Source organism: Marmota marmota, unplaced genomic scaffold (genome assembly GCF_001458135.2).
Source record: "Marmota marmota marmota unplaced genomic scaffold, marMar, whole genome shotgun sequence".
Lineage (NCBI taxonomy): Eukaryota > Metazoa > Chordata > Mammalia > Rodentia > Sciuridae > Marmota > Marmota marmota.
In genome coordinates, this window is record NW_026000082.1 from 25,269,328 (window position 1) to 25,283,310 (window position 13,983).

General features: G+C 41.8%; 1 protein-coding gene and 1 long non-coding RNA gene across 8 annotated transcripts in view; one reads left to right on the top strand and one right to left on the bottom strand.

The window, feature by feature from the left end:
• Positions 1-13,983, top strand: part of Rhbdl2 (rhomboid like 2) — a 50,701-nt gene that overhangs the window by 5,676 nt on the left and 31,042 nt on the right. For all 3 annotated transcript variants that reach the window (XR_007352090.1, XM_048815725.1, XM_015485235.2), the window contains exons 2-3: positions 10,201-10,277; positions 11,938-12,198. Coding sequence is in view for 2 of the 3 variants with exons in the window: in XM_048815725.1 (XP_048671682.1) it covers positions 11,959-12,198 (240 nt within the window). In the remaining variant the exon portion in view is untranslated. The remainder of the gene's footprint in view (positions 1-10,200; positions 10,278-11,937; positions 12,199-13,983) is intronic.
• Positions 1-13,983, bottom strand: part of LOC125620430 — a 64,945-nt gene that overhangs the window by 4,131 nt on the left and 46,831 nt on the right. The window lies entirely within an intron of this gene.

Genomic DNA, 13,983 nt, shown 5'->3' on the forward strand with positions numbered 1-13,983 from the left:
ACCAGTCACAGGGTTGGCCTAGATTGAAAGAAAGTGGAAACAAACCTGATCTTTCAGAGGGAGGAATGGCAAATAATAGGCTCCATTTTTAGTCTGCATGCTAGGCTTATGGAAACTGAGTACTATAACCACTCAGATGGGGCTGACCCATTTTTTTAGTCTAAATCATAGCACATTGTGTTGGAACAGTTTATAGGTCTTTATTCCCTACTGAATTTGGGAGCCTGGAGAAATGAAAAGTTTTTTTGTTGTTGTTGTTGTTTTGTTTTGTTTTTTCCCTATGTGTTTCCAGAGCCCATCTCATATAAGGCATTCAGAGAAAGTGTGTCCAATGAATGTCCACAGAAGCATTCAGTGGTTATCAAAACATGGTGTGCAAAAGACTCCCTGGGAAACCTGTTAAAAATGCCTACAGATTCCCAGCATGACCCAAGCCCAGAATCTCTGAATCTTAATCCCAAGGGCAGGATTTTATTCTTTGATGCTCATTAAAAAAAAATTCCCAGAACCAGGTTTAGTGGTACACGCTTATAATCCCAGTAAATCCAGAAGCTGAGGCAAGAGGATCACAAGTTCAAGGTCAGCTACTTAGCAAGATCCTATCTCAAAATAATAAAAAAAATCTGGGGATGTAGCTCAGTGGTAGAGAGCCCCTGGGATCAACCCCCAGTGCCAATAAAAAAATCCCAATGCACAGGTCCCAGCCAAAAAGACTCTGATTCCATTGATCTGGAGTGAGTCCAGATAAATAGGCTCATTGGAGGATTCTGATATGAGGCCAGGGTTAAGAACAATAGCCTGAGGTATAAAACCAAGTATCTTTGCCTAGCCTCCTTGGATGATTCTGAGGTGGTTGATCTGGGACAGGGTGATCAAACACCCTTGGTTTGCCCAGGTCTGACCTGATTTTATCATCCCAAGAAACTCACAGTCCTGTGCAAACTGGATGATTGGTCACTATTAATGGATCACTGAAATGTTTAAGAAATATTTCATTGAGGTAGCAAAAGTCTTTTTTGGAGAAAACACCTACAAATTTCTAATAAAAGCAATGATTTTTAATCTCATTACTTGAGAGATTGAGGTAGTATCATGATGCTCTCAAACAGCCAATTGCTTGAATTAGGGAGGAAATGTCTCAGGGTCAGGATCCCATCAGCCCTGTGTGCTGGTGTGCTAGGTCTTTTGGCTCACTTAGTGTGTCCATTTGGGGGGATTCTTCCAGACTGTATTTCTTAGTGTACATGAGGAAGCTTCTAAAGCTCAATCAATAAGGATGATGATGGGTTGAGGACAGTATAAGATGCAGGAGGGATTTCCCTATGTCTCCTACAGCAATGTGTGTTATTATTACTATTATTAACATTATAATGGGGTACATAAATCTCTGTAATATATGAAACAGTTCTGTGAGAAGGCAGACCATATAGTGGAGAGGCCTAGGATCTGGCCTCTCCTGGATGAGTGGATTTGTTCTCCTGCTGCACTGTTATGAGATAAGTAATCCTGGGTGCCTGTTTTTGCCTTAGTTGTTCATCTGTAAAGTGGAAATAACAATGATTTCGCCTTCATAGATAATGCAGATGGGAGGAGCCACCAAAATAAACTAGGGGAAAATGGTCCCCAGACTGGAAAGGGTGAAGTGTTATGATGGTCTTATGGGAAGGACACGAAGAAGCTATTCTGTGTGTGATCAAGGCTCTGGTCCCTCCACCCTGAACTACAGTCAGAGCTGTGGGGGGTCCAAGGAAGAAGCCTTTAAACCATGATGAGCTCTGTTGAGACCTCAGGAAGCAGAGTGGCCCTACCTTAGTTGCCCTCACTGGGGAGGGTATGTGTGCTTTGCCTCCGAAAAACTGTTGAAAGCCTGGGTTTGTGAAGCATTTTTTTGTTTTTAAATCTTTTCCCTATTTATTCCAAATATGCCTTCAGAGATGGAGCAAAAGGCAAACAACCACAACCACAAGCCCATAATATTGAAAAGCCAGTTTCTGAATTTATGTAGCTAAAAATGCATCGTTTCAGGCTGTGACCACAGAGAGATTGCTGGACTCCTGGAATTGGGCATAATGATGGTTTGCTGTATGATGAGGGAGGCTGTTAATCTCTGTGGCCCCAAAGCCCAATCTGTGGCCTCTCCAGTTACCCAGGTTGCCTAGCAATGCCACCAAAAGCCTCCCCACCAGGCAGCAACTGGGCACGCCCAGCCAGCCAGCTGCTTGCCTTCTGGGCCCCCGGGCCACATCAAGGCTGGACTCAGCCCAGGGAAGGGGCCCCGCCTGGTACCAATGAATGGGTGGAGCCAGCTCTTTAGAACAACAATCCAGATATTTTAAACCTACTCGTTTCAATGCAGCTAGGAAACAGCACAAACTACTGACCATGAGTGTCTTCCACCAAAGAGGAGTTGTCCTAAGGGTATTGGCCTTGCCAGTGCCCTTCTGGGCCAGGTGAAGGAGGTAAGGTGAGCCTGACTTAGTCTTTCTGGTTCTCAGAACGGCAGATCCTTTTCCTGTCCTGGGTACTTGACTCCATCCAGATCCCTGTGGTAGCAGTAGGGGTTGGGGGATTCCCAGCCCCAGGTGACCTGCCAGTTCTTCAACAGTTTTCCTTTGGGAATTCCCAGAGTTTGGTCTGGGTCTGTCTGTGCAGCCAGACTATGAAGAGAATATGAGGGTGGAGGGAGAGGGATGGGATGGAAATAATCAAAATGCGCAGCAGAACACTTAGGGCTGTGGAGTTAGAAGCATGGGCTCTCCTCACACCCTCCCCTTGCTGGCTGTAGGGCCTCTGGAGCCTGAGTTTCCTTATAAGATGGGGATGTTACTACCCTGCCTCCCAAGGTGGCTGTGAACTATGATGAAGAGGAAGCTCACAGGGTGCATAGTGTGGAAGCTGGCACACAGTGCTCACTACCGTGGCCATCAGGCCACTTGATTCTTACAATTCCCTAAGACGCTGAGCTCTGTTAGGTGAGCTCTGTTACAGCCGGGGAAACTGAGGCCCAGTGACATGAGGACACTGGGAGTAGACGGTAGGCATTCACGGTGCCACACAAGCCGTGCTGTTCCTCAAGGGCAGTCATCACAACACAGTGGCTCTACTGGTCTCCTCTGAGGACTCAGAGAGGACAGGATGGCAGTGGGCCATGCAAATCCAGAGGAAAAGGCGCTTTGCAACAGAAAGTGACACAAGATCTAGTCCATGTGGTGTGGATGTATTTCCTTCTTCCTTTCCTTTTTCTCTCCATACCTCTTTCCCTCCTCCTTTCCAATAGCATTCTTTTAAATAAACTTTTTTGGGGGGAGAAGGGTAATTTTAGATTTATAGAAAATTTGCAAAGGTAGTGCCGAGTTTCCATATACCCTTTATTCAAATACAAAGTTATTTTTAGTTTTTAATTTTTTTGGTGCTAGGGAGTAAACCCAGGGCCTCATAAATGCTAAGCAAGGGCTCTACCATTGAGCTACATCCCGGCCCACAAATATTTTTTTGAACACCTACTATGTGCCAGGAATGGTGCTGGGCACAAAGAATATAGCAGGGAACAGGTCTCTGCCCTCCATGACAGCATGAGTATAGTATGTGAGCTGGAGTAGACTTGGAGACCCTTATTCTGGTTCTTTATTATTATTTTTTTTGGTACCAAGGATTGAACTCACTGAGCCACACCTCAGACCCTTTTTATTTTTTATTTTGAGACAGACTTGCTAAGTTGCTTCAGACCTTGCTAAGTTGCTGAGTCTGGTCTCCAACTTGAGATCTTCCTGCCTCAGCCTCCTGAGCCACTGGGATTACAGGCATGTACCATCATGACCAGCTCAGTCTGGTTCTTAAAGGGGCTGCTGCCTCCACTTCATCTGGTATACTTGTCAGAGATCTACTAAATCTATTCAATAACTCTTTGGCAGTGGGTCCTGGGAATCTGCATGAAAACAAGTGCTACAGGGGATTGTAAAGCCTAGTCAGTATCTTGAGAAACTTCTAGTCTAGTGAAGACTATTCACTGTGCAGGTAAGAGAGCTGTGACTCAGAGACAGAAGGAACTTGTCCCTGGTCACAGGAAGTGGCAGAATCTAGATCAGATCACAACTTTCCTGAATCTGTGCAACTTATACTATGTCTCCTAAACACAGAGAAATGAATTTCACTTGTAAGAAAAGACTCCAAGCTATATATACTTAATCCAAGGCCAGTATCATTCTAAATGGAGAACAATTGAAAGCATTCCCTCTGAAAACTGGAACAAGACAATGATGTCCTCTTTCACCACTTCTAGTCAACATCATCCTTGAAACTCTAGCCAGAGCAATTAGATAGAAGAAAGAAATTAAAGGGATACAAATAGGTAAAGAAGAACTCAAACTATCACTATTTGCTGATGACATGATTTTATATGGAGAAGACCTGAAAAATTCCACCAGAAAACTTCTAAAACTAATAAATGAATTCAGCAAAGTAGCAGGATATAAAATCAACACCCCAAAATCAAATGCATTCCTATACATCAGCAATGAATCCACTGAAAGAGAAATTAGGAAAACTACCCCATTCACAATAGCCTTAAAAAAATAAAATACCTGGGAATCAATCTAACAAAAGAGGTGAAAGACTTCTACAATAAAAAACTACAGAAAACCAAAGGAAGAAATTGAAGAAAACCCCAGAAAATGGAAAGATCTCCCATGCTCCTGGATAGGCAGAATTAATATTGTCAAAATGGCCACACTGCCAAAAGTGTTATACAGATTTAATGCAATTCCTATTAAAATACTAATGACATTCTTAATAGAAATAAAAAGGCAATCATGAAATTTATTTGAAAAAATAAGAGACCCAGAATAGCTAAAGCAATCCTCAGCAAGAAAAGTGAAGAAGGAGGCATCACAATACCAGACCTTAAACTACACTACAGTCATAGTAACAAAAATGGCATGGGATTGGCTCCAAAATATTCTTGTAGACCAATGGTACGGAATAGAGGACACAGAGACAAACCCACATAAATATGGTTATGATATACTAGACAAAGGTGCCAAAAACATTCCCTGGAGAAAAGATAGCCTGTTCAACAAATGGTGCTGGCAAAACTGGAAATCCATATGTAACAAAATGAAATTAAACCTCTATCTTTCACCTTGCTCAAAAATCAACTCAAAGTAGATTCAAAGATTTAGGCACTAGAACAGAGACCCTGCACCTAATAGAAGAAAAAGTAGGCCCAAATCTTCATCACGTCAGCCTAGGATCTGATTTCCTTAACAAGACTTCTAAAGTACAAGAAGTAAAATCAAGAATCAATAAATGGGATGGATTCCAATAGAAAAGCTGCTTTTCAGCAAAGGAAACAATCAATAATGTGAGGAGAGAGCCTACAAATTGGGAGAAAATCTTTACCACATGCACCTCTGATAAAGCATTAATCTCTAGGATATATAAAGAACTGAAAAAACTTAACACCAAAAAACCCCAAATAACCCAATCAATAAATGGGCTAAGGAACTGAACAGACACCTCACAGAAGAAGAAATACAATTGATCAACAAATATATGAAAAAGTGTTCAACATCTCTAGCAATTAGAGAAATGCAAATCAAAACTACTCTAAGATTTCATCTCACTCCTGAAACCTTATTACAAAATGAAGCAAATGTCAATCATCAAGAATACAGGCAACAGTAAATGTTGGTGAGGATATCAGGGAAAAGGCACACTCATACATTGCTGGTGGGCCTGCAAATTGGTACAACCACTATGGAAAGCAGTATGGAGATTCCTTAGAAAACTTGAAATGGAACCACCATTTCACCTAGCTCTGTTTCTACCCAAAAGACTTAAAATCAGCATACCACAGTAATGCAGCCACGTCAATGTTTATAGCAGCTCAATTTACAATAGCTAAACTGTGGAACCAAACTAGGTGTCCTTCAATAGATGAATGGATAAAGAAACTTTGGTACATATATATTCAATGGAATATTACTCAGCATAAAGAAGAACGAAATTATGACATTTGCCAGTAGATGGATTGAGTTGGAGAATATCATACTAAGTGAAATAAGCCAATCCCCAAAAACCAAAGGGCGAATGTTTTCTCTAATATGCAGATGCTAATTCATGATAAGGGGGAGGGGCACAAGAGAAGAATAGTGTTACCTGAGATTAGTAAAGGGAAGTGAAGTGAGGGGAGGGGAGGGGATGTGGGTATAGGAAAGATAGTAAAATGAAACAGACATTATTACTTTATGCACATGTGTGACTGCGTGACCAATATGATTCTACAACATGTACACTCAGAAAAATAAGAAATTATATCCCATCTATTTATGATATATCAAAGTGCATAAATGCATTCTACTATCAGGTAAAACTAATTAAAACAAATAAAAAAGAAAAAAAAAACTCCAGATGGAGTTTAGAAGAATGTTCTGACCATTCAGCTAAATCAGTTAGGTTCCTGGTCACAAGGGACTGAAACTGATCCTGACTGATAAAATCAGAAAATGAATTTAATTGAAAGCACATTTGGGTGGGTTAGAGCCTGCAGGAGATGGAAGATGGCTTGGGACTTGAGCAGAAAGAAAGGGCGACAAGGCAGCGAGCACTCCACCCCAGTCCCCTCAGAGACAGTGCAGAGCCTCTGCATGCTCAGTGCTGCTGCCCTTGTCGCAGTCCAGTGGTGTCGGATGCCAGATGCCACACCGACCCCAATGGCAAGGTGTCTGGACACCAGATGCTGCGGCCATTGTTGTAACCACTGAAAAGATTTTCCCCATTCCCAGCTCCATCCTCGACCCTCCTAAGCAAATGTGACTGACTGGTTAAGCTGAGGTCACCAACCAGAGCCCTTCCTGCCTAGGGACCTGGAAATGTGAGTTTTAGGCATTTTAGCTTCTGTAGTGGGATGTGGTCCCTGCTGCCCACCAAGATGAGATGAGGAATTTCCCAAGAAAACTGACCACACGACCACAACCTAAGTGTTATCAAAAGAATAGACTGAGCTGGGCAGGTGGGCACACGCCTGTAATCCCAGCTACTTGGGAGACTGAGGCAGAAGGATGACAAGTTTGAGGCCAGCCTCAGCAACTTAGTGAGACCCTATCTCCCCACCACCACCCCTAAAAGGGCTGGGAATGTAGCTCAGTGGTACAGGGTTTGTCTACCACTTGTGAGGCCCTGGGTTCAATCCCTAGTACCCCCAAAACAAGTAAGAAATAAGTAAATAAAGATTGAAAGTCCTTGACATTTGCAGACTGAACACATACAGTCTGGGTGTTTTATTAACTACCCTCGGAGGTCCATTGTGAATGACTGAGCTGAATGATCGGCTTTGCCCAAGCCAGCCATTTACTGTGCCTGGACAGCTCACGCAACTTCATTATTCTCTACTGGTTATAGCCTGTGTGTGTTATGTATTTTATGTAACTGCAGTGATTGAAATCTTTGTTTCTTGTCTGGGGAGTAGAAAAGACTCATAAAATAAGTCACTTGATAGTGACAGTGGGAGAAATGAAGAGAAAGTGAAGAGACCTGGGAAAGTGACATCATCATCATCATCATTTTTGCCACCAATAGAAGTTTTGAGTAAAGTGGAGTGGGATATCAAGTTCAGTGATATCTAGGGTCTTGATGTCAATACAGCCACTGTGTGTGTGTGTTACAGACAGAAGTGCTTTGGGGAGTTGCTCTAGTGGGCCAGTGTGGAAACTGCTCTTGAAGAAAAAGCTGAAGCCTTATTACAAGATGAAGAGACACACTGACTTTCTTTTTTCTTCTTTGGGAATTTAGGTGCCAGGTATTAAATATGACTAATGCTCCTCAAACAATAAATTTTTATAAGTAATTTACTTCTATGCTTACAGAGCATTTAGAGACTAAAATAAAACCAAAATTTTTCTGACTATAATTTACAATGTAATTTTGGGAGATACTATGTAATGTATAGTGAATCAGGCCAAAGGTCTTTGAAAAAAAAAATCCCTTGCTAATGTCAAGGGTCTCCTATGGAAATCTCTTTCTACTATTTTGTTTGCTTTTTAAAGATAGACAACCATTTTGAGTAAACAAGCACAGGCCTCCCCCCCCCTCCAGGTCTTTGGCCAACATACTGGCTCTGTGATTCTTTTTTTTTTAATTTTTATTTATTATTATTTTTTTTAGTTGTTGATGGACCTTTATTTTATTTGCTTATTTATATGTGGTGCTAGGAATCAAACTCAGTGCCTCACACATATGAGGCAAGTGCTCTACTGCCGAGCTACAACTCCAGCCCTTTTTAAAAAAAAAATATTTATTTTTTAGTTTTAGGTTTAGGTTTACACAATATCTTTATTTTACATTTATGTGGTGCTGAGGATGGAACCCAGTGCCTCCTGCATGCTAGGTGAGCACTCTACCACTGAGCCCCCACCCCAGACCCCTGGCTCTGTGATTGTTGACACATTCAGTGCTTATACCAGGCAAGGTCAGGAGGCAGGGGAGTTCTTTCCACCTTGTCTCTTCTTAAGAGAACTTGTCAACCATGAAGGGAAGGGTTTTGGTGTGCAGGAGGGATATGCCCTTTTTAAAGCCAGAAGACTAGAGGCATTCGAACAATCTAGTCTAGTTTTCCTACTGGCAGGGTGAGAAGATTTCACAGCAGTGCCAACTAGTTTTGATTTGCATGTGTGTGGCCCTGCAACAAAGAGCAGCAGAGCAACTTGCTCAGATAAGAGGTGGGAGGGGCCGCCTAACATCACACCCACGGTAAAGAGTCTTAGTAAGAAAGCACAGTTAGTAAATATCCATTTAATGAGTGACATCGTGACCAAGAGTCACCAAATAAATAATTGGATAGCTGTGGATGCTTTTATATCCTGGTAATTTGATACTGTGTGTGATCATTGAGAGTCATGGTCTATTCTCTTGGGCCTCCTATAATGCTGGTATAGTGTGCTTTCAGACATTATCCCACTTTGACCTAGAGAGCTCTTGGAGTTCATATGCAGGCCACACCCAAACAAGGACAAAATTAATAACCTTAGATTAGAGTTGGCTTTGTGAGATCCTAGGGAAGGAAACTTTGGACCCAGGAACAGATATCCTAGTGAGCAGGTTTCAGTGCAGGATAAGGAGGTGCTACCTAAGAATTAGAAAATGCAACATCAGAAAATGCAACAGCCTCACTGAAGTACATTTATGTCATTTACGAATTTTCATTACTATAAGTAGTTCTTCACTGAACATCCTTGGAATATAGTTTTGTGTGCTTGCTCAGACACATTGCTGGATAGTATTCTAGAAGTTGGCTGTTCAGTTGAAAGGTATATGCTTCTTATGTATTGTACAGGCTGCCTAATTGTCTTCCAAAAGGCTGTGTCAATTTGTCCCTCACACCCTGCACTCATTTCCAACAGCCTCGTAAGTATGGGATAGTATCAGTCTTTTGCACTGTTGCCAATCTGATCGGTAATATAGTTAACTATACTGGGAAATTCAGGCGTGGGACAGGAGAGAAACAGGAGTGGGAGGGATGGGGAATGTTAGGAGGAGCACCTGGCAACATCGCAGGCCCAGGTGTTAGGGAGAAGATGAATCAGGGAGAGGCCCCTGTGCCCAAGGAACAAAGGGTCAGCCAGGTAGAGAAGTTGGAGTGTGATCCTGACTGAAAAGAAGTAAAAACCAAAGCTGCAAAATCACTCCCCATGAGCTTGCCTGACACTCTAGCTCCAAGTAGCTGGAACTTTATATCAGATCTCTTTACTGCTCATACCAAGGGACAAAGCAGACACACAACAACTTCTGTCTGGTCCCAGTGGTCAGATACCTTTTCAACACAGGAAATATGTTTAGGTATTTATATGTGTAAAAAGGTAAGCTTGAAGTTGTAATATTTCTGGAAATCTTGAAATCTAAAGTAAAAGAAAAATCTAGAGGAAAATGTAATCTTTATTTTTCTAGCTCCTTTTATGAGTTTAAAGTTATATTGTTAACAATGTGGAATTTTATTTCCTCATGAAGTGATCATGTACAGTATTTAAATTTATAACATGGCTTATTCACACAATGTTAATACTTCCCAATTAAGCTTATTATTTTATTTGTTTTTTTTTTGAGGAGAGGGTAGTGGTGGTGGTACTGGGACTGACTCCAGAGGCTCTCTACCACTGACCCACATCCCCAGTCATTGATTATTTATTTTTTTTTTAAATTTTGATACAGGGTCTCACTAATTTGCCAAGACTGGCCTTGAACTTGCCATCCTCCTGCCTCTGCCTCTGGAGTTGCTGGGAGTACAGGTGTGTGTGCCAATGTACCCTGCTGGGTATTTTATTTTATCTTATTTTTTGCAGTACTGGGAATCAAATCCAGGGACTCACCAAATGCTAGGTAAGTACTCTATCAATAAGCCACATTCCCAGCCTGAACTTATTTTTAAATGTTTTAATATTTACAGTTAAAGGTTGCTGATCTTAAATGCATACTCTAGTTTTCTCAACTATAAGAAAGGGGTTAAAAACTAGAAATAATTATCAATGTTCAAGAAAAATCAATGAAGTGGCTATAGGTCTACAGATTTAATGTCTGACCCCATGGGAGGGTTGAAGATGCCAGGGAGGGACGAATTCTTTATTTAGAAAAACTGCTGCAGAAAGAGAAAATTAAAAGAATTCTTTTCTCCCTAGAGTCGTTGAATATAACCTACTGTAAATTGGACACTTGCCTAATAAGATTCATTTGGAAATAAATTAAATTTGATCTGATTTCCAATAACTTGCTTTTGAAAACAGGCCCCAGGCTTAGTTCTGTCCATTCCATCCACCCACCCTTCCGTTGCCAATAACTAATAATTATGCAGTGTTTACTATATGCCAGATACTGTTCCAAGTGCTTTACAAGCATTATCTCAAATAGTCTTCCAACAGTGCTATGGGGGTGACTATTATCATCTCCACGTTAAAATGGAATCTAAGGTTTCCCAGTAAGTTAGGTAGAGAATTACCATATGTGCCAGTAATTCCACTTGTAGGTAACTGTCCCAAAGAATTGGAGCAGGTATTCAAATAAAAACGGGTACAAGGATGCTCACAGCAGTTCATTCACAATGGGCAAAAGGTGGAAACAACTCAATGTCCATCAACAGATGCATGGATATTGCGTTATATAGATTTGATACAAAATGTGGCATCAAATCTATATAATGCAATATTATCCACAAAGAGAAAGGAAATTCTGACCCACGTGACAACATAGATAAACCTTGAAAATACGCTAGGTGAAAGAAGTCAGACACAAAGGACCACATATTGTATGACTCCATTTATGTAAAATATCCAGAATAGGTGAATTCATTGAGACAGGAAGCAGATTAGTGGCTGCCAGGGGCTGGGTGAGGAGGGTATGGGGTTTTTGTGTGGGGAGATAAAAAATCTTTGGAATTAGATAGTGGTATAGTTACACAACATTGTAAATGTACCTAATGCCATTTAGTAGTATGGTTTAAACAGTTAAAATGGCATAATTTATGTGTGTGTATTGTACCATGATTAAGAAAAATTTAACTTGAGGTTAGGAAAATTTAAGTGACTTACCTAAGGGAACCTTATAGGTAACATGGGTAGGACTGTGTTTTAAACCCAGTTGTCAGGCTCCATGGCTCATCTTTTTATTTTAAAATCTTTATTTATTTATTTACTTATTGGGAAAATAACACACAAGATTTATTACACGCCTAAGACATGGGAGATTAGATTCCATGCTTTTCAAACCAAGTACAAGAGAGTATAGTGAAAACTTAATTCGGGAGGTTTAGACCATTTTGATCATCTTTAGCTGCCTCCTATCAACACACAGGAAAGAGGAGGGACACCAATGCTTGTACCAGAGAACCAAGGAAAAGAGCCTCAGCCTGAGGACCAAAGGGTCCCTTTGGTGACCTGACGTTCTTATCCCTTTCAGGTGGAGGGAGGACTCCAGACAATGGCTGCTGCTCATGATTTGGAGATGGAGAGTGTGAATTTGAATATGGAGAGAGAGAACAAAGAGCTGGAAGAAGAGAAAACTTGGGTGGATGGGGGAGGAAAAGACCCCCCCAAGGGTCGAAAGGTCCACAGGATCGTCTCAAAGTGGATGCTTCCGGAACCAGTCCGAAAAACTTACCTGGAGAGAGCTAACTGCCTCCCGCCCCCAGTGTTCATCATCTCCATCAGCCTGGCCGAGGTAAGCGCGGTGGGTGGTGGGCGCCCGCGCACTCACCAGTGGGGAGATGGGAACACAGTGGGTAAGACCTGGACCTGGAGTGGAGGCCGGGACTGACGCAGCATGCTCCCCACACCGGGCCCTTCCCTAGAGCTGCCTTTCCTGGCTTCCTGTGCTCTTCATCCCTCCAACCAAGGGGGCAGTTTAATTGGTCAGACAATTTTCTTGAGTTTCTGAGGAAAACAGCGGGATCCTCTAAAGATGTCTCCTCTGGCAGCGTGGGGTGTGTGCTCAGTTTCTGATCTGGTCGGTCCTTTTGAGTTCTATAAGAGTGCAGGGTTCAGAAGGGTGGGACAACTCGCCTGAGGGCATGTTTTAGTGACTGGGCAGAACTAGGCTCTTCCTGAGAACTCCTCTCATCTTTGTGGTCTCATAAAGAAATTGGCAGAGCATAGCTACATGTGGGGTGTGACTTCAGGGACATAATCCTCTTAATTCCCATTGGTGTTAATCAGAAAAACAGACTCAATGGGGCATGAGTGAATGTACAGTACACACACACACACACACACACACACACACAGATTTATTTTAAGAAATCAGCTCAAATGATTATGAAGACTTGGGAAGGTTAAAATCTTGAAATCTAGCTGCTGGCAGGTGGAGACCCAGGGAATAGCTGCAGTTTGAGTCCAGTGCTGTCTACTGAGTTGAATTCATTTTTTTTTTTTTTGGTGCTGGGGATTGAACCCAGGGCCTCGTGCGTGTGAGGCAAGCACTCTACCCACTGACCTATATCACCAGCCCATGGATTCTCTTTTCCTAATGGAGGGCAGTCTTTTCTATTTAGGGCTTCAAATAACTGATTGGGTGAGGCTCACCCACATTATGGAGGAAAATCTGCTTTACTCTACTGATTTAAATGTTGATCTCAGCTTTAGAAAAACTAGCTGGGTACTGTATTCACCTTGGAAGGTGACACATAAATCTAGCTATCATGGGAGCCAAGTTTCTTATGGCTTATAATGATAAAAACGAATGTGTAAGAATTCCCAGGAGACCCTTTGTCAAGGTTTTGGTTGAAGGCAGGTAGCTCTCTGTTTTCTCATGGGGTTTTATTGTGAGACTTAACCTGTGACTGAGAAGTTATTAGGCTGTGTATGTGGATTCTATCTGCTTCTCCCTTCATGTTATCCTTTCATCTTACAGGTTTTCTGGTGTGATCATGTTCCCATCAGCTGTGTGTGTGGGTGGGAGGAGGGCTGGAGAAGAATGGGGTAAGGATGCATGGTACAAATACGACTGCTGGACTGTGAGTGTTACTTAGAGTGTGCAGCTTCCTGCAATAAGTCAGGGGGCAGGTGCTAGGATTTCTAACACTTACAGAAAGATCTGCTTTTAAAATTACTTTAAGTGAATTTTTTGTTGTTCTTTGGTGGTGCTGGTGATGGAACCCACAGCCTTGTACATGCTAGGCAAGTGTTCTACCTCTGAGCTATACGCCCAGGCCTTAAGTAAACTTTTTTTATTTTGGAATAATTTTAGCTTTATAGAAAAGGTGCAAAGGTAGAACAGTGGGTTCCCCTATACTCACAGAATTTCTCCCATTTGTTAAATGTACTAACATTCCATAGAATATTACATAGTACATTTATGGAAACTAAGAAGCTGATGTTTGGTGTAGTACAGGTTGAGTATCCCCTTTCTAAAATGCTGGGAATCAGAAATATTCTAGATTTTAGTTTTTCTGATTTTGGAATATCTGCATAGACTTTGCAGGTTGAGTAGATCTAATCTGAAAATCTA